Source organism: Cnephaeus nilssonii, assembly GCF_951640355.1.
Source record: "Cnephaeus nilssonii genome assembly, chromosome: 19".
Classification (NCBI taxonomy): Eukaryota; Metazoa; Chordata; class Mammalia; order Chiroptera; family Vespertilionidae; genus Cnephaeus; species Cnephaeus nilssonii.
The window spans coordinates 18569599-18590997 of NC_137090.1; the positions used below are offsets into that span (position 1 = coordinate 18569599).

General features: G+C 43.9%; 1 protein-coding gene across 1 annotated transcript; it reads right to left on the reverse strand.

Moving 5' to 3' along the window:
* Positions 1 to 3522: 3522 nt before the first annotated feature.
* Positions 3523 to 15754, reverse strand: MILR1 (mast cell immunoglobulin like receptor 1). Its single transcript, XM_079797918.1, has 9 exons — positions 15562 to 15754; positions 14039 to 14308; positions 12276 to 12557; positions 10583 to 10684; positions 7769 to 7858; positions 6542 to 6598; positions 6354 to 6413; positions 5826 to 5906; positions 3523 to 4239 (listed from the first exon to the last, which is right to left on the reverse strand). The coding sequence occupies exons 1-8, from the start codon at positions 15647 to 15649 to the stop codon at positions 5854 to 5856; spliced, it is 1002 nt and encodes a 333-aa protein (XP_079654044.1). The 5' UTR covers positions 15650 to 15754; the 3' UTR covers positions 3523 to 4239; positions 5826 to 5853.
* Positions 15755 to 21399: the final 5645 nt, after the last annotated feature.

Sequence of the window (21399 nt, forward strand, 5' to 3'; positions counted from 1 at the left end):
ATCTTTTGGATGCTAAATTGGATGCCTTTTCAGTGTTTAGAGCTAGCAAACATATCTGTGTGTATGTGTATTTCCCCACAAATTAAAAAATTCATAATGAATTCACACTGATATTTTCTTTCTTTCTTTTTTTTTTTAATTCTCACCTGAGGATATTTTTCCATTGATTTTTAGAGAGAATTGAAGAGAGAGGGAAAGACAGAGAGAAATATCGATGTGAGAGAAACACCTCGATTGGTTGCCTCCTGCATGTGCCCCAACCAGGGCCAGGGCTGGGGAGGAGCCTGCAACCACAGTATGTGACTGGAATCAAACCCAGGACCCTTTGGTCCGCAGGCCGGTGCTCTATCCACTGAGCCAAACCAGCTAAGGCCACACTGATGTTTTCAATTCGAATTCAGGATTGCAAAATGTGGGTGTTTTTTAATCAACTTTATTAATACATAATTTTACATACAATAAATTGACCTATTTTAAAGGTACAAATACAGGTTTTGAGAAATGTGTATCCACTACCATAATGACAATATAGAACATTTCCATAACTGAAAAAAAGTCCCTTTGTGCCCCTTTAGGACTTTAGGGTTTTTACTTAACTCTTCTATCATACATTGTATCTCCTCTCATGGCAAGAATCCCAGTTCTCAAGAATATTGAGGATACTGGAATGCCATGCCATGCTCATTTGCTTTGTCTCATCGTAATCACAGCAGTCTCAGAATTAAAAGACCAATATTACCACCATATATCTATCTAAAATTTTCAATTTTATTTTTGTAGTTTGGGGTTCAATACTTTGTTTTAATATAACTATGAGAGATTTAAAAGTTTATTTTTTACAAGTGATTTTTCTGAAGAAAATCTTAGTTCTCCCCAAAGGTACCTTTATTCAGGTACTTCGTCTTAGGGACTTCAGCCTTCACAGGAGGATTGTATTCATGGTCTCTGATCATAGAATGCTATAATGGGCAACATAGAACCACTTTGGAAAATAGTGTGGCTTCGTCTGCTTAGACTGGAGATAAACATAGCCCATGACCCATTTGTACATACACTGAGTGACCAGATTATTATGATCTCTGAATGCATAATATTCTGGCCACTCAGTATACAACCTATATAATAAAAGGCTAATATGCAAATTGTCCCCTTGACCAGGAGTTCAACCAGCAGGCAGGCCGGCCAACCGCCCATGTCCCCTCCTCCTGGCCAGGCTGGCCGGACCCCACCCATGCACAAATTCATGCACTGGGCCTCTAATATACACACACACACGCACACACACACACACACAGACACACTGAGTGGCCAGATTATTATGCGTTCAGAGATGATAATAATCTGGCCACTCAGTGTATATTTAACATGATTGCATGTGCATGGGAACCAGGAGACATGGCCCTAGCATAAGAGTAGTCATAGCCCCATTTTTTGTCTTATTAAACAATATATTTTTCTATTGATTTCAGAGAGGGGAGAGGGAGAGAGAGAGAGAGAAACATCAATGATGAGAGAGAATCATTGATCAGCTGCCTCCTGCACGCCCCCTACTGGGGATTGAGCCTGAAACCCAGGCATGTACTCTGATGAGGAATCAAACCATGACTTCCTGATTCACAGGTCAACGCTCAACCACTGAGCCACGCCAGCCAGGCATAGCCCCATTACTTGTACTAGCTCCAAACTCACAACCACCTAAATATCCCATAAAAGAGTAGTTAAGTTGGGGAGGTGGGGTTGTGATTGGGAAGAGACCTGCCAAGGGTTTCTGGGCTGCTGGTGACATTTTATCACTAGTGTTCACTTGATATAATTTATTAAACGGCATATATATTTTTATTCATCTCCATATAATGTGTGCTGTATTTCACAACAAAAAAAATATTGAAAGAATTGGTGGATTTGAAAAAGAATCAAAGTGAAACTTCTAGACATGAAAAAAAGTAGATACTGAAATGAAAATCCAGTAGGTTCTCCTCTTCCTTTTCTTCTTCCCTTCCTACACAATTCAGTCCAGAAGCCATGGTGGGTGGCACATGGCAGGGGTTGCTGATGTCTGTGCAGGGCTGAGGTGGAGCTGGGGGAGAAGGGGATTTTGAGGACTACATGAGGATAAGTACACGAAGCACTGAAGTACCTGGAACCTGCTACGTGCTCAACACTTGATCGTTATTGTCCTTATAGTTGTTATACAGGAAATGTTGAGAGATGGCATACCAGCCACCTCTGTGTCCTGTGTCACATCCTCTGGGCCTCACCTCTGACTCCAGCTGCATCTGCGACTTCACTCACTTTGTGTTGACAGTTGCATGCTTCAAGTGTACAACACATACCACTCATTTTCTGCCCTGGGGCTTCCCAGTGTCCTGGGTGAGAGACTACTGGAAGACTGCTTGGAATGCCCACAGGCATAGCCCAGAAGTCGGGCTGGAGGGTTGGTGGGGGGTGTTCTTCACCTCCTGGATACATGATTCTCACTATGTTCCTCAAGTGGACAATTCTGAGAGAGACCTTTTTCATTCCTCAGCAGGTTCCAGTGGGATCCAGCCCCAGTGGCCCACAGCAGTGCTCAACACAGCAGTACATCCTTGGACTGGCTTTTTCTCCAGTCCCTCATGCCTGTTTCCTCACAAATAAATTATTTGCCCGAAAGGTCTTTTAAAAAATATATTTTTATTGATTTTTAGAGATCAAGGAAGGGAGAAGAAACATTGATAGGAGAGGGAAACATCGATTGGCTGCCTCCTGCATGCCCCCTACTGAGGATCGAACCCACAACTTGGGCATGTGCCCTGACTGGGAATCGAACCAGCAATCTCTTAATCCTTGGGACAATGCTTAACCAACTGAGCAACACTGGCCAGGGCTTGCCCAGATCTTATCTCAGGCTCTGCTTTCAGGGCTAAGACAGGGTATTAGAAGGTCCTAGAAAGCAGCCCTGAGAAAGTGAAATACTTCCTGGATGGAAGTAAGGGGAGTTGTGATAACTCTTACACGCCATAGCTTCACACTTAGTAAGACTTTCCGCTGTGGAAGTAGATAGTGAGCACTAGGTTATGCAATAGTTCTAGCACTTGGAAGACACAGGGCAATGGTAATTATATGGATGGTGGTGTTGGTTGGCTTTACTAACCACTTTAGAAGCTTTGCAAGGAGAAAATGAGAGGCTATTGATAGGTTGAGGGCAAGCTGTGCAACTCAGCAGCATTCTGCACTTTAAGACCTTGGGAGGTCTAGATAGGACCAAATCCAGTTACCAGTATGGTCACTCATTTGCTAGCCCCTCCCTACTCTTTTTTTTTAATTTTTATTATTGTCTAAAGTTTTACATATGTCTCCTTTTTCCCCCGATTGACACCTTCCCCCCCCCCCCCCCCCCCCGCAGCCATTCCCATCCTGGGCAAGCCCCCACCACCCCAGTGTTTGTGTCCATTGGTTATGCTAATGTGCATGCATACAAGTCCTTTGGTTGCTCTCTACCCGCCCCCCCTCCCACCTCCCCTGCCATTTGTCTCTGGATCTATTTTTGTTCATCAAATTATGTTGATCATTATATATCCCACATATGAGTGAGATCATGTGATATTTATCTTTCTCCGACGCTGTTGCAAATGGTAAAAGTTCCTTCTTTTTTATAGTGGTGTACTATTTCATTGTGTAGATGTAGCCCCTCCCTACCCTTTGTGTTGGCTTCTTTTCCTTCCCTGTTTCACTCTCCCTGAACTCTCCTGCTCCCTAGGATCACCTCCCATATAAACAGCTTGCACCCAAGTCTTGTCTCAGCTCTGCTTCAGGAAGGAGCTCAGGTTAAGACATGAAGAAGCCTGAATTAACTCTCATAGAAGCTCCATGACATAGGTGTTATTTCTCTCTCATTTGTCCCCTGTAGTGGGCTGAATAGTGACTCCCCAAAAACATACGTCCAAGTCCTAACTCCTGGAACCTGTGAATGTCACCTTATTTGGAAAAAGGGTGTTTGCAGATGAAATTAGGTTAAGGATTTTAAGATGAGGTCATTCTGGATTATCCAGGTGGTTCCTAAATCTTGTGACCAGTTTTCCTATAAGAGAATGTCAGAGGAAGGGGAGGCCACATGAAGACAGAGGCAGAGATTGGAGTGATGCTGCCAGGAACCAAGAGCCACCGGAAACGGAGAGGCAGGCAAGGATTCTCCCATAGAGCCTTTGGAGAGCGCGTGGGCCTGCCGGCACCTTGATTTTGGATTTCTGGCCTCCAGAACTGTGAGAAAAAATTTTCTGTTTTAATTCACCAGTTAATGATAATTTGTTACCACAGTCTTAGGAAACTAATCCATTCTTTGTTCTCCACCAACTCAGCTCTGGGCTGTTCTCTCCACAGAACACTGATCGGATATGCAACACATACAGGCATGCCTTTGACATTAGCTCAGACTTGAGGACAGAAAAATCCCTGAAAAATCAATATAAATATTTTTGCAGCCCAGCTGGGTGTGGCTCAGCGGTTGAGCCTTAACCCAAGAACCAAGAGGTCACTGGTTTGATTCGTCAGGGCATATGCCCAGATGGGGGCTCAATCCCCAGTAGGGGGCATGCAGGAGGTAGCTAATCAATGATTCTCTTTCATCATTGATGTTTCTATCTCTCCATTTCTGAAATAAATAAAAAATATGTTATAAATAAATAAATATTTTTGCAGCCTCTGAAAATTTGAGAACAAATTTCAATGGCAATGAGTAAGAAGCACGTACTTGTTGAGTAATCTTGCCTGCCTCTCACTGTTTTCCTCAGACATATTTTCAAGGTCACCGTTTTTTTAGAATTTAGACCTTTGTGTTTTTGCTTTTGAACCTTTAATGGGCACAGGGCCAGGGAAACCAGAAAGATGACCATAATGTTTTCAGGATGCATTTATGAAAAGCACAGTGGCCTAACGGTTAAGTGACGTGAAAATGGGGAGAACGGTTCATGCCTAAAAATAGCAAAAGCATTTAAGAACTGTCACCAGTCAGGATCCCACCTGACAAAGCTGTTGTCTGATGACAGGATTGGCAGTACCTGAATGTGCCAAAGGGAGAGTGTTTAATCATAAGAACCAGTGATTCACTGTAGGTAACCAGGAGAGACTTTTTTTTTGTCCATGGGGCATGCCTATATGCATACCGGGTCCTTGGTTGATTACCTCCCACCCACTCACCCTCCCCCACCTTCCCTCCAAGATTCCGCACTCTGTTCCAGGCTTGGAGTCTCTGGATCCACTCCATTCATCAGTTAGTTTGTTACTGAGATTCCACTTATGAGTGAGATCATGGGATACTTATCTTTCTCTGACTGACTTATTTCACTTAGCATAATACTCCAGGAGAGACATTTAAAAAAAATTGATTTCAGAGAGGAAGGGAGAGGGAGAGACAGAAACATCAATGAGAGAGAATCATTGATTGGCTGCCTCCTGCATGCCCCCTACTGGGGATCGAGCCCACAACCCGGTCATGTGCCCTGACTGGAATCAAACTGTGACCTCCTGATTCATAGGTGGATGCTCATTTGCTGAGCCACACCAGCTGGGCAAGAGAGATGTTTTAAAGTGTCAGTCAAGCCCAGCTGGTGTGGCTTAGTGGTTGAACATCAACCTATTAACCAGAGGTTATGGTTCAATTCCTGGTCAGGGCAAATGCCTGGGTTGTGGGCTCAATCCCCAGCCGATCAATGATTCTCTCTCATCATTGATGTTTCTATATCTCTCTCCTTCTCCCTTCCTCTCTGAAATCAATACAAACATATTTAAAATGTCAAATCAAGTTTGCCTTTTCTTCATGTAAATCAGCTTTGTAAAAATTATCTTACCCTGAGATGTAGTTTGTATCTTTAAATTTCATAAGCTGAGTTCAGCATAGACACATCCAGTTTTATCATCATTATGGGCTTCTGAAATATAAAAGAAGAAATATTTTAGTAAAATTAGAATATATATCCATAGAGTCGCTTAAATTTTTTTATTTTAGTAGCAGGGTGAACTTTTTTCCTGGACTATATCAAGTAATTTATTATTTAAAAATAAAATTATTCTCTAATTACACTTTAAATTCAATATTATTTTGTACTAGGTTCAGGTATATAGCACAGTGGTTAGATAATCATATACTTTACATCGTGTTCTCCCGATATTTCTAATAGCCACCTGACACCAGACATAGTTATTACAATATTACTGTCTATATTCTCTATGCTGTACTTTACATCCCCATGACTATTTTGTAACTACCAATTTGTACTTCTTAATCCCTTCACCTGTTTTAAAGTCCTAGAATATGGTGGTCTCACAGGGACCACTGTCTCATTCACTAGTATCTCTTATCCCAAACTGTGGCTCACCTGATGTCACCTCCAGGAACATGGGGGTGGCATAATGTATCTCATGAGAATGTTCAGTTTCTGGGCAAAAGACAAGAAACAGAGTTATTGGGCTTATAAAGCTGAATCCCTACTCACTCAAGGGCAGTGGCTCAGCTGGCTGCCCTCGCAATGGCATGTAGCCTCTGGACTTTGCAGGGAGTGCTTACCATCTTGGGCTGTGGAAACACACTGTCTTGGTTCCAAGCCTGGCACTGACTCCTTATCTGTAAAATGGGAACGACATAAATTGGGAGTTAGGGCTGTTTATGTTGGACAGGGCAGGTAAATTGCTTAGCACTGTGCCTGGAACATGGCTGGCCCTCAGTCCGTGTTAACTGGATTTGTTCTTGTTGGCCAAGGCTGTGGGTCTGTTTACCATAAAGCTGTGTATAATGGCTGCTTTAAGAGGTGATCATAGCCCAGTCAGGGTAGCTCAATTGGTTGAGCATCGCCCCATGCACCAAGAGGTCACCAGTTTCATTCCCGGTCAGGGCACATGCCCGGTTTTGGGCTCGATTCCCAGGAGAGGGCCTGCAGGAGGCAGCAAATCAATGTTTCTGTCTCTCTCCCTCGCCCTTCCTCTCTCTCTAAAATCAATTTTAAAAAAAAGGTGCCTAGCTGGCATGGCTCAGTGGTTGAGCGTTGACCTGTGAAACAGGAGGTAACGGTTAGATTCCTGGTTGGGGCACGTGCCTGGGTTGCGGGCTCAATCCCCAGTGCGGGGCGTGCAGAAGGCAGCCAATCAATGATTCTTTCTCATCCTTGATGTTTCTTTCTCTCTGTTCCCCTCTCCCTCCCTTTCTGAAATCAATAAAATATGTGTATATATATTTAAAAAGTGATCATAAAGGGACTTGGGGCACAGTGAAGATCGTTCCAAACTGATATAAAAAATTTCCAAGAGCCCTAACTGGTTTGGCTCAGTGGCTAGAACGTCGGCCTGCAGACTGAAGGGTCCAGGTTTGATTCCAGTCAAGGGCATGTACCTTGGTTGCAGGCACATACCCAGTAGGGAGCGTGCAGGAGGCAGCTGATCGATGTTTCTCTCTCATCGATGTTTCTAGCTCTCTATCCCTCTCTCTTCCTCTCTGTAAAATATCAATAAAATATATTTTTTAAAAAGTTCCAAGATATGTTGTTAAGTGAAAAAAAAAATCAAGATGTAGAATAGCCTCTCTGTGACATGCCGCCATTTCTGCCCCGTGTTTAGATGTCAGCACACACATAGACTATCTGTAGAAAGATTTTCAAAACTGATTGTTGTCCCTGGAAAGTGGGACTGGGCATCAGGAGTGGGAAGGAAACATTGTACCTGTGTGTCTGTATGACCTTAAAAAAATAAGATGAAAACCAACCAACCAAACCAATGAAAATACCCCCAAAAGTTATCTTACCTGCTTGATTTTCATGGACATTTGCATATATTCCAACTTCTATGGGTGTATTTCCATAGTCTCTGGGTGCTTTATTTCTCATAGCTTTTCCTGTATAAATTGTGCAGAATTAATTAAATTAAACCAATTCAGCCACATTTTTCTGATCTCCTCTGCCAAGGAGCAGAATTCCCCAAAGTTCTGAAACAAACAATGAGCTGCTCCAATGGCCTTGCTGTCTATTGAAGGAAAACTGTGGACTCAGTAAGGAGTCCGTAGCACCCGCTTTCCCAAGCCAAGAACCCTTCTGATTTATTCTCCCAGCTCTGCAAGTGACATCCTTTGCCTATCAGATTACGCTTGAGATGGCCAGAGACACATTTTCTTTCCTTCGCTGAAAAGAGCAGTCTGTCAAAGGCTTTGTAATATCTGCAACAGATAGTAAATTACCCAGCTGAGTTCTCTTTAGCTGTGGCCAGTACTCAAAGAATATTAATTCCACTTTTGCAAAATTCTAGGCTTTTTGTAGGAAGGGAGACAGGTTCTGAAAATGTATGCGATGTCAGCCTTGGCTGGGAGGTTCAGTTGGTTGGAGCGTTGTGTATGGGAGGCAACTGATTGATATTTTTCTCTCACATCAGTGTTTCTTTCTCTCTCACTTTCTCTCTAAAGCAATAAAAAACATATCCTCGGGTGAGGATAAAACACACACATCTGTGCAAAAAAGAAAAAAATGTATGAGGTGTATACACTTTTACCTCTATTTTTTAAATATCTAATCTAATAATAGACAAATATGCAAATTGACCGCACCTTCGCTACGCCCAAGCCACGCCCACCAGCCAATCAGGACGAATATGCAAATTATCCCAACAAAGATGGCGGCTAATTTGCATATCGCGACAGCGTAGAAAGAAGCCAAGAGCTGCAGAAGGGAGCAAAGCTGCAGAGAAGCAAGCAAGCCGAGGGGAGGAGAAGGGAGGAGCGGAGGCGGGGCTGGGGGAGAAGGGAGGAGCGGAGGCGGGGCCAGGGGAGAAGGAAGGAGAGCCGGCTGGTGGAGAAGTTAGAAAAGCAGGGGGGCTGGCGGAGAACGCGGGGCGGGGGACAAGGGAGGAGAGCAGGCAGGGTGGGGTAGAGTGCAGCAGGAAACCCTATTGCAGGATTTTTCCTGCAACGGGAACGCTAGTATATATATATTTTAACATATATATTTTTTTCATTGATTTCAGAGAGGAAAGGAGAGAGAGCTAGAAACATCAATGATGAGAGAGAATCATTGATCAGCTGCCTCCTGCACACCCCCTACTGGGGATCGAGCCCGAAACCCTGGCATGTGCCCTTGACAGGAATTGAACCCAGGACCCTTCAGTCCGCAGGTCTACGCTCTATCCACTGAGCCAAACCGGATGGGGCTTGACAGCAATTTTCAAGTTTCATACTAACTGAGTCCCTGATTTCTCTGAATTATAATCCAGAGGTGGATGAGGCACAGGAGCCTAACATTTATCGCTTAGTTCTCTCCCCAGTTGTGGCAGTTTCTCCCATGACCCCATTCTACAGGTCAGAATGCTGAGGCTCAGACATGTTCACTGGTGGGTGCCAGCGCTGAGACACAAAGTATCTTTTGTGCAAATCTCAATATTTTTCTACACTTGTGTGCCCAATGAAAAGGCCGTTTTGAAATCTTAACTAGAGGTGGCCATAAGACGAGGTTAGTCACTGGGGCTTGACACAGCACTTAAGGTGGAGCGGAGAGGAAGGCTGCTCATGTTTGTCTTCATGTACTGGGTGTCCTCCGAGTGGCTGAAAAATACACGGCAAAGAAAGCTCTTGCCTTTGAGGTGCTGGCAATCAGGACCGCTCCATCATTTGCAGGGCTCAGGGCAAAATAAAAATGTGGGGCCTCATGTTAAAAATTATTAATATTTATATACTTATGTTCATAGCACACTATTCATAGCCCAAAGGTGGAATAACCCAAGAGCACAACATGGATGGGCCTTGAGGACATGATGCTAACTGACATGAACTAGTTACAAAAGGACAGATTCTCTATGATTCCATTTATATGAGGTCCTCCCTAGAGTAGACAAGCAGAATGGTAGTGGCCCGGGGCTAGGGGAAGAGGGAAGTGACTGGTGAGTTAGTGTTTGATGGGGGCAGAGTTTCAGTTTTACAAGATGAGAAAAGTGCTGGGGATGGATGGTGGTGATGGTTGCACAACAATGAGAATACTCGATGCCCCTGAACTGTATACTTAACCTGATTAAGATGGTACATTTTATGGTCATATATATTTTACCACAATTTAAAAAGTAATTTTCCCTCAGTGGTTGACTGTCGACCTATGAACCAGAAGGTCACGGTTTGATTCCCGGTCAGGACATATGACTGGGTTGAGATTTGATCCCCAATAGGGGGTGTGCAGGAGGCAGCCAATTAATGATTCTCTATCATCATTGATGTTTCTATCTCTCTCTGAAATTAAAAAAAAACACATATATTTTTAAAAATTAATTTTAAAAAGTGAAAAGGAAAGTATTAAGAATTTCAAGCCAGTGACAGCCATGGAGCATTAAACCAAGTGTGGGGCTCTTCTTAGCCCAGGCCTTGTGTGGCTACACAGGGCCCACGGCTGAGCAATCTAAATGAGAAAAGCTCTGACCCAATAACGACAGCAAGTCTGTTTCATTTACCTTCCCCTTTCTCAGCTTTTTCTTCTCTTTTTATTTCTTCACATCCATTTCTGATTCCCCTTTCCCTTCCTCCTCACCTCCCCTTCGGTCTGTGTCCAAAACCCGTGGGAAACAATGGAAAAGCTCCAATAGAACTTACTGGCTTTGTACTTCTGTCGGATCCAAAATGCCAGAAGTAGGATTACAATTAGCATCAGCAGCGGAAGCAGTAGCTGCAGGCAGAGTGGACAGCTGTCTCCACCTGGAGGAAGACAGCATTCACAGGTCAGCGCACAGCTTTCTTTCCTAATGACGGTGGACTGTGAATTGTTCTGGAAAAGGTGATCGCGGCTGTCTCCCATGGTAACCAATGTGTTGTGCACCCTATCCCTGCACTGCTGTGGACATCTGTAACTCCCAGTGAAGTTCTTAAAGTCACGACCAAGGGCATCTTCCACACGGGTCACACAAGGAGACAAGGCAGCATTTAACAGACCAAATCGTGGCTACAATGTTAGGGTCATCATAAGCTTCCGAATGGCCTGGCCATTTATTGGACAAAGCCCTTAGTCGTGTTGGCATAATTTACGGCACCCAAACAGCTACCATTTGTTATTAACTGCCTGTCAGACACTGTGTTAAGCACTTCACATGCATTGCCTTATTTGTCTTATTAGTGTCACTCCCATTTTACAAATGAGGAGAGTAAGGCTCAGGAAGGGTTAAGTGACTTTCTCAAGGTCACACATCTAGTAGACGGAAAGGCTGTGATTTGTGGGCAAAAGCCTGATTCTGGGGTCTGACTCCCACAGACTGCTTCACTTTTTAGGACTTAAAGCTAGGGTGTAGGCTCTTCCAAGGATGAGGCCGGGTGGAGCGTTCATGCCCAAGTGTGCCTATTGCCTTTGCTAACCTAACTTTTGGCCAGGTTTGAATCTAGCATTCACAGGCTTTTGGGAGTTCTGTACTGGAACATGGCAGCATGGGTGAGAGCCAGCCCCAGTTCCAGCCTGACCCCCCTTTTCCAGCCTGACCCCCCTTCCCACCCAGGCTCTGACCTGCACCCTAAGGGCCCTTGCATGCATGTGGACTCTAGCCTGCATGTCCAAATGCCATTTACACCCCCCACTCCCCCACAAGCAGCTCCCTTAGCTTGGGTCCAGGAATGCTCGACTTTCTTCACTGTGGTCCACCCTTGGGAGGATGAACTGGGAAAGAGACTTGCCCGGGCCCTGTGGGTGGGTTCTGATCTGATTGGGTAGGGAATTTGGACCCAGGTACCAAGAGTGTGGTGTAAAAAAGTGGGGATACAGGGTCCAGGTGGGCATATTCCCATGGCCCCCTGGACTCCTCAGCCTGTGGGAATGTGCATGGCCAAGAGACACTAGAGCAGTACCCTCCAAAACCCAGGGAAGCGACAGGGGCCCCTCTTGCCCCAAGCCAAGGGTGGCACCGAAAGTCTCGACTCACCAAGTGTTAGCAGCGGGGCAATAAACAGCCACGTAGGCGTTTAGAAGTCACCGAAAAAGCAAAAGAAAAGAGACCTGGCAGCTCCAAGAGCGATGCAAATTCTAGTGTGATTGCTCAGAACCCAGGCAGTGGAAGGTCAAGGCAGGAAGCAGGGTCCAGTCAGGAAGTCTCATTGCAAGGTCCCTTCCTGCCACAGTGTCTAGGCTTTTCTATGACTTTTTTTGTTTTGTTTTTATGGCAGAAAGCAATCCCATCACAGTTTGTATGGACCCTACCAAAGGAAAAGCACTTGGAAGCAGGTGGCCAAAGTGGGAAGTGGACTGGCAGAAGACGTTTCTGGGAGCAAATCCAGACCCTGTGGAAAGAGCTCAGGTAGTCCTTACTTGTTGAAGGCATGGTGGCGGGATGACTGTTTCTTGCATAGTCAGGCAGGCTGTTTTTAGCTTCGCATCTATACTCTTCCCCTTCTCTGGTGTTGCTCTTGGTTAAATTAAATTCAGCAGGTTCCCTTACGTCCTTGGAAATAACTGGTGACAGGGCGATGCCTTTTTTAAAGAAAGTATAATTGATGGGCAGAGTACCGTTGAAGGAGATGCAGCTTAGTGTTATATAAAGGTTTGTCTGTTTTTGAACGACAATGTTCAGCTCTGGAGTGGTCACTGGGTCTAGAAAAATGAAAGTGCATGTTACAGGGATACAGATTGGGTTCACTCACCCAGTCCATAAATGTGGATCGAACCCCTACTCTATTCCCCGATGTGGTCCCAGGGATGATGGACACCCTTCTTGAGAAGTCAAGAAGCTTGCAACCATTGGGAAAGGCCAATGACCACTCTATCATTAGATTGTTAAAATAGCGATAATCTAAAAAGCTAAGAACCACGGACCTAGAGCAGATTTGTCCAATAGAACATTCTGTAATGATAGAAATGTTCTATGTCTGTGGTGTCTAATATGGCAGCCACCTGTGGCTACTGAACACTTGAAATGTGACTAAGGAGACTGAGGAACTAAGTTATTTTATTCCATCTAATTTTAATTAATTAAAATTTAAATTTAAAAAGCCATGTGTGACTGATGGCTACCATAATGGAGAATATAGATCTAGAGAACCACTCAAAGATTTTACCAGTATCAGAGCATTTATGTTTAGAAGAATCCAGGTACACTGTACATGTATTACCTGGAAACCCTCTCTCCCGGGAGTTTATTATCAACGTCACCTTTATAGAGGAGCCCATTAATGCTAGGTTGTGAGAGGCTTAGGGTGGGATATGGGAGAGAAAAATATAGAAGTAATAAGATGTGGTTGGGCAGGAAGAACATGGGCTGGTGGGTGGTCATTGCGAAGGGAAGAGGTGGGCAAAGCCTGGGACTTTGGAGACCCTTGCCACCAGGCCCAACATTGATTCTCAGACTTCTCACTCGAATCTGCAGAGAAAAAGTCATTTTTGCCTACCTGTTGGGAATCCTAGAGTAAAGCCTCTAGAAAAGATTTCAACAATTTTCCAAATCATTGATGTAAGACTTTTTGTCTTAGATAACCAGCCTATTATTATTATTATTTTTAAATATATTTTTATTGATTTTTTACAGAGAGGAAGGGAGAGGGATAGAGAGCTAGAAACATCAATGAGAGAGAAACATCGACCAGCTGCCTCCTGCACACCCCCTACCGGGGATGTGCCCGCAACCAATGTATATGCCCTTGACCGTAATCGAACCTGGGACCTTTCGGTCCGCAGGCCAACGCTCTATCCATTGAGCCAAACCGGTTTCGGAAACCAGCCTATTATTATCTGAAATAGCCAAAAAGTCTTTGGGGAGAAAGTGAAATGGAATTATCCTATATAATAAAAGGCTAATATGCAAATTGTCCCCTTGACTGGGAGGCGGGGCCAACTGACCAACCACCCTCAGCCCCTCCCTCCCACCAGCCCCACCCAATTGCCCCAATTGGGGAGGGCCGGCCAGACCCCACCTGTGCACGAATTCATGCACAGGGCCTCTAGTTAAGAATAAAGGTCTCAGTGACATACTTTCCAAACTCTCGAGTGAGTGCTTGCAAGGGGAACAGAGAGACCATTATAGAATAGAAGAGGGTCCTACACGTCACAGGGCCCCATGGAACGAGTGCTCTTCTTACCCACAATTGTGAAGTTGACCTCGTGACTGTATTTTGAACAGTTGGAAACTTCAGCTTTGCATTTGTAGGGCCCCGAATCATGGGCTTCTGAGATGCTTAAATTAAAAATCACAGGTTTTCCTTTGCTATCCTGGGTTCCCATGTGTTTCATATCCCGAAACAAATAATAGGTGATTTGTAGTTCTTTGTTCTGGTGGGAACAACTTAGAGATACATTTTGACCCTTCATGACTATATTTGTTTTTGAGTACAAACTTGGAGAATTGAATTCTGGAAAACAAAATAACATAAGAGAAAGTTCTTGTTAATGTCCCTTGATAATAATCGTCTGGCCACATTTTGTGGATCAAAGTGGTGGAGATAATGCTCTTGGCAAACTTTCCTAAGGGGGCGTTTCTTGCCTACATAGCCTGGCTGATCAGTGTGTGAGGAAGCCTCAGGGCCTTCAGAGGCCCCACCCAATGAGAGATGGTGGCCTCAACAAGCCTTTTTGTGCTTGCTATCTCTCTGGCCAGTAAGAGCCTGAAGTGGACCCTCTAAAGACTGGCTATGCTGACTTAAAAATAGTAAAGTTCTAGATTCTATGACCAACCATTATGTCTGGTAGCTAGTTTTGTCCATTATTTATTTTAAATTTCTTATTTTGGAAAATAAGAACTTTCAAAATAATAGTAGAAAAGAGAGTACAATGATCCCCCATGGACCTATCACCCAGCTTCAATAATGATCAACTCATGGTCCATCCTGTTTCATCTGCCTCCCACCCCTTTCCATTATTTTAAAGAAAATCACAGACCGCATGTTTTTGTATCCATAAATTTCAGTATTGAGAAAGAGAAAAACAGCCCCTGACAGTTGGGGACTGGCCTGGCTAGGAACTGGCCTGCCACTCACAGCTAGAATACCAATACCAAACAAGGCCACTCTATGACCATGTTGGATCAAGACAAAAACAAGACAACTCCATAACCATGTCTGGACACAGATCAGAATTATTAACATACCCAATTATATCATTATTTCCACTTTCTAATTGGATCCAATCCAGAGTAGAGGCCGCTGCTTTGACTCTTCCTCCAAACCACCTAACACAGATCTAAATCCTATCATAAGACCTTTCTATTACCCTCCTGCTGAGACATCCCATGATTTTCTTGGTATACATTTTCTCCCCAAACCCAGCTTTGTTCAACTAACTACATGTGTATCCCTGGTGATCTTTGGCTGGAGGATGTTGGTAGTTTGTATCGCTAAAAGATATGGACTCTTTTGTGAACATAACAATTACCGTTATCATGTCTAACAATTAACAATAATTTATCTCTGAGTCTCAGGAAAGATACTCCAACCCCCTCCCTAAAATCACTTCATTTTAAACAGCAGGTAATAGAAAAGACTTTACTCTGGTTATTCATCTAAAAGCATAGAAAAACTTATTCATGAAAGATCATGTTTAAAGCTGACCATCTACTGTTTTGGTGAAGACGGTTTCAGTACAAGAGAGAGAAGTAAATGAAACTTACTGTTTGTTTTTTTCATGTTCTCACAATCCAGTTCTGCTTTTAGAGTCAAAAGAGAGAAAAGAAACACAAAAAAACTCTTTTTCCACATCACAGTTTGGTTTTGAGATGCAAGCTTTAGATGTGACAGAAGAAAAATGCCCTTGTCTGTTCATATGGCTTCACATTCTCCCGAATGAAATTGAAGAAGAGGACAAAGGAGGCGTGGTGGCACCATAGTGGTGAGTCACTTAGAGAACTTCCTTCTTTTAGACCAAGTTATAGAGATCACAGTTGCCTGCATAAGCTTGGCATAATACGACTGGTTGGTTTGCCCAACACGTGTTCCTCAATGACTTCTTGTAAGAAGAGAGAGAGATGTGGGAGGTTGTGCTAACTCAGGTTGGATGGGAAGTTGAACTGTGTGTGTGTGGGCGGGGTGGGGGAGGGATAAAAATATGACTGTTGTGTTGTCTTTGTGAAAACCCACCTGATCATCTCTCTTTGGATTTGGCCTATATCAAAAGGAACTTAATGGAAATTTGCTTTAGTCTTGGGAAACAAATATTGACTGTCTAGAGCAGACATACACAAGCATGGCATCAGAAATGCCTGATTTTGTGAAATGTAGATTCTTAGGCCCTATTCCACACTTACTGGGGATGAAACCTGGGACTCTGAATTTTAACAAGGGCCCCAGCTGTCTCAGAGTCTCTCAATTACATCCCAGAATGTACTGTGGTTCACTTCTACCTGATGCAGAATTCTCCAGGCTCTGTGAAGTGTACACAGATAAAACCACATACTCCGGTGTCGCCACTCTGAAGTGGGGCTTGGAAAGTGCTGAGGGGCTTCCCAAGTGGAGGGAACTGTGACTGGGCTGCTTGGGTTACTGATTCTTGTTGCCACCCAGGGTTGGCCTTGTAGGTCTCGCACGTTCCTGTGGTCAGGTGCCCTCTCTGTGGGGAAGCCAGGTCCCTGCCCGGGTTTGGGTTGTTCTAGGATAGGGGTGGGGAACGTCCGACCCGAGGGCTACGTAAGACCCACAAAATCATTTGGTTTGGCCCTGCCGAGGCATTAGGGGTAAGTTAATTACATGTTTGACCAAATATACCAGGCTAATTTTTAAGTTGATAATTTTGTATGGCTCGTGAATGATGTTATAAATATCCAAATGACCCTTGGCAGAAAAAAGGTTTCCCACCCCTGTTCTAGGACATTCTCCAACCTCTACTATCAACTATGGTGATCATTCATTCCCAGTCCCGCACCTAGCCACCACTGGGGTCTGAACGGAGCCAGGGCCAGCTGCTGCCACTCCTACTGCTTCCCTGGCGGCCCACTACTGTCTGGAAGCAAATCCTCTTATGTAGCCCTCAGTTTGCAAAAGGTCCTAATTCCCTTCTGACAGTCAAATTTACTACTGGGCACCAACTCTCCTAAGAAAGACGGCACTCAGTGATTGATGGTGATTTTCACATTGTGATATTATTGGCAATTTCTTTCAATAAAGGAAGGAAAAGAACCCCACAAATTTGATCTCTGGTAAGATGACCCTGGGAATGCCAGAGTTTCTGCTAAGGGTGTTGGAGGTTTTCTTCTTGACACTTTACCAACCAGCATCTCATCCATTCGTGCCTGGGCAGAGGGTGGGGCTGGGCCCCTGAGAGCCATTGTGCCTGAGAAGACTGGGTGCCTTTCAGAAAAGCTGACATGGCTGGGGCATTTGTGTGTCTGGAATGTTTCAGCTGGGGCAGGAAGCTTGCAGACCACAGCTTAGATACAAGTATAGCAGAGGAAACCAGAGGAAGTGCTACTTGCAGCTGTTAGTAAACGTTGCTAGGAGCACTTTAGTGAGGCCCCAGGAAAAGGGACGTAATTTGTTAAAAGTTACACAATAAACCAGAAGTGACAGCTGAAATGGAAAAAAACAAAGTTCGTATATGGATGTGGCACATTCCTGGGGGCCCAAATCATGCCAAACCCACATTGTCGTGGTCCACTGTAACTCACCATATTGGTAAGATTGGTAATAACAATAAATATAGTCATACAAACAGGAAAGGTACTATATTCCTTCCTGTTGTCTAAGCCTTACACAGATCTTACATTGTCTTTGTGTAATACCTATAATTTTAATCCCTATAAAACTGCTATAAGGTATACAGAGGTATTATTATTATTATTATTATTATTATTATTATTTTAAAATATATTTTTATTGATTTCAAAGAGGAAGGGAAACATCAATGAGATGATGTTTCTATCAGAGAGAGATAGAAACATTAATGAGACAAATCATTGATTGGCTGCCTCCTGCACACCCCCTACTGGAAATTGAGCCCACAACCTGGGCATATGCCCTTGACTGGAATCTAACCCAGGACCCTTCAGTCCGCAGGCCGATGCTCTATCTACTGAACCAAACCAGCTAAGGCCAGAAGTATCTATACTAATAAAAGGGTAATATGCTAATTAGACCGGGAGACCTTCCGGACAAAGCCATGGTGGCGGGGCCGAGGCAGAGGTGGTTAGAGGTGATCAGGCCAGGAGGGGAGGACAGTTGGGGATGAGCAGGTTGGTGGGGGGGGGGCAGTTGGGGGCAAGCAGGCCAGCAGGGGGGACAGTTGGGGGCAATCAGGCTGGCAGGGGGGGCAGATGGGGGCAAGCAGGCTGGTGGGGGGGCAGTTGGGGGCAAGCAGGCCAGCAGACAGAGTGATTAGGGGCGATCAGGCAGGCAGGCAGGTGAGCGGTTAGGAGCCAGCGGTCCCAGATTGCGAGAGGAATGTCCGAGGGGTTCCAGATTGGAGAGAGGGCAGGTCGGACTGAGGGAGAACCCCCCCCTCCGTGCACGAATTTCATGCACTGGGCCACTAGTTATTAAAATATTTAACAACCAGTAGAGTTATATAGATATGTAACTTAATGCATGGATCAAAAACATTTTAATATATTCCATCACCACCCCAGCTATGGTAACTTGTCTTTAGAAGACTAAACCATCTTTCTCTCCTCCCGTATCCATGGTCACTGAGGGGAACACGGGTCCATCTGCAACAGAAAATGTACTTTAGCACATTATAACCTTTATATTCTTGGAAGAAATTTGAAGTGGCTTCTACCACACCAGTGAATTCCTGCATTCATATCCAGAGTTGGATTGTGTAGACCTAGAATCTTCCCTTGACAGGGGTGCAAAGATAGGCATAGGGCATCCATCCAGTTTTGCTTATAATCATGAAAAACTGCAAAGTGCCCATCAGTTGGGAACTAGTAATTTAAATTATGGGAGACCTTACAATGGGACATTTTTTGACATCTGCGCTTTTTGATAAACAGCTTTTTTTGAGATATAATTCACATGCCATAAAATTTAAAGTATTATAGTTTAGTGTTTTTTAGTAACCATCAACACAATCTAGTTTTAGAACAATTTTATTAACCTGAAAAGAAATTCCACACATGATGAGATATTTTGAAGCCATTTAAAACAAAAAATGAGGAAGCCCAGCTGGCGTAGCTCAGTGGTTGAACATCAAACTATGAACCAGGGGGTCACGGTTCAATTCCTGATCAAGGCACATGCCTGGGTTGCAGGCTCGATCCCCAGTGTGGGTTGTGCAGGAGGCAGCAATCAATGATTCTCTCTCATCATTAATGTTTCTATCTCTTCCTCTCTGAAATCAATAGAAAAAAAATATTTTTAAAGAATAAAAAAACAAATAAACAAGGTAGTTCTCTGTATTTATTTATTTATTTTTAATTTAATAAATCTTTATTGTTCAGATTATTACAATTGTTCCTCTTTTTCCCCCCATAGCTCCCCTCCACCAGGTTCCTATCCCACCCTCTGCCCTTACCCCACCCCACTGTCCTCATCCATAGGTATACGCTTTTTGTCCAGTCTCTTCCCACACCCCCCCACTCCCTTTTCCCCTGAGAATTGTCAGTCCACTCCCTTTCTATGCCCCTGATTCTATTATATTCACCAGTTAATACTGTTCATCAGATTTTTTTATTCCCTTGGTTTTTAGATTCACTTGTTGATAGATACATATTTGTTGTTCATAATTTTTATCTTTATCTTTTTCTTCTTCTTCCTCTTCTTAAAGAATACCTTTCAGCATTTCATATAATTCTGGTTTGGTGGTGATGAACTCCTTTAGCTTTTCCTTATCTGTGAAGCTCTTTATCTGACTTTCAATTCTGAATGATAGCTTTGCTGGGTAGAGTAATCTTGGTTGTAGTTTCTTGCTATTCATCACTTTGAATATTTCTTGCCACTCCCATCTGGCCTGCATAGTTTCTGTTGAGAAATCAGCTGACAATCGTATGGGTGCTCCCTTGTAGGTAACTAACTGTTTTTTTCTTGCTGCTTTTAATATTCTCTCTTTGTCTTTTGCTCTTGGCATTTTACTTATGATGTGTCTTGGTGTGGTCCTCCTTGGATTCCTTTTGTTTGGGGTTCTGTGCGCTTCTTGGAATTGTAAGTCTATTTCTTTCACCAGGTGGGGGAAGTTTTCTGTCACTATTTCTTCAAATAGGTTTTGCTTTCTCTCTTCTTCTGGCACCCCCATAATTCTGATGTTGGTATGCTTGAAGTTGTCCCAGAGGCTTCTTACACTATCTTCAAATTTTTGGATTCTTTTTTCTTTTTGCTTTTCTGGAGGAGTGTTTTTTGCTTCTTTGTATTCCAAATCTTTGACTTGATTCTTACGATCCTCTAGTCTGCTTTTAGGTCTCTGTATAATATTTTTTATTTCAGTCAGTGTATGCTTAATTTCTAGTTGGTCCTTTTTCATATCCTTGAGGGTCTCGTTAAATTTATTGGCCTTTTCTAGGAAATTCTTGAAAAACCTTATAACCGTGGTTTTGAACTCTATAGCCAGTCTTTTGCTTTCGTCCATTTCCTTCATTTATGGCCTGCCTCTTTGTCTCCGCATTTTAGCTGCTTCCCTGAGTTGATGGAGTGGCTTTGTGTGCTAGGTGTCTGCAGTGTCTCCGCTGGGAGAGCTTCTGTGCTCTGCTTGGGTGGGGCGGAGTCTCAGGGTGGAGCAGACAGCCTTGGTTTCCCGTCAGCCCCGCCCTAAGAGGTCCCTATGTCTCAGTGTCCCGCGGCAATGGCTGCACGCACCTCTGAGAGAAGGCTGCTCTCGAGTTTCGCCCGCTGCCAGACAGTCCAGTTTCTCCCCGAATGAGTCTGGATGGGGAGGAGGAAGGGGAGGGGGAGGGGCTGGGGCTGGGGCTGGGGCTGGGGCTAGGGCTAGGGCTAGAGCTAGGGCTGTATTTCAGTGCAGTCAGGAGGTTTTGTTTCCCTCCCGAACGAGAAAGCTAGCTGCACGCTTGCTGCCCGCCCTTTCCGCACGCACGGGTCTCCGCACCTCCACAGCTCCTCTGAGTCTGTGTCCTTTTCTCTTTCCTTCTAGTTGTAGAATTTCCACTCAGCCAGCTTTCCGGTGGTTCTGGACGATGTCCGCTCTGTCTTCCAGTTTCAGTTTTGAAATTGTTGTGCGAGGCAGCAGTATAGGTGTTTACCTATGCGCCCATCTTGGTTTCTCGGTAGTTCTCTGTATTTAAATGGAAATATATTCATGATAGGCAAACAAAAGCATGCTGCTGAAAATATATAACACACAGCCCATTTATTTATAAAGTATATGTATACACACATATAAATATATAGAGATGTTTATGTATTTGTTCATTAATGTATATGTATATATGTCTAGAGAAATAAATGGGGAAGTTTTCAATATTTTTATACTATTTTCATATACTTTTTTTTACATCGATGGTATATTCCTGCTATAAATGATAATTCCAAGGTGATGTAAATAATGGGGACATCCAAAGCTGATAAAA

Coding starts and splice junctions, on each gene's coding strand:
- MILR1 (XM_079797918.1), bottom strand. CDS start 15,649: ATGTGGAAAAAGAGTTTTTTTGTGTTTCTTTTCTCTCTTTTGACTCTA. Junction 6,599..7,768: donor TGTCCATGAAAATCAAGCAG/GTAAGATAACTT, acceptor CCCATTTTACAG/ATAAGGAGTCAGTGCCAGGC. Junction 5,907..6,353: donor GTTCCTGGAGGTGACATCAG/GTGAGCCACAGT, acceptor TTTATATTTCAG/AAGCCCATAATGATGATAAA.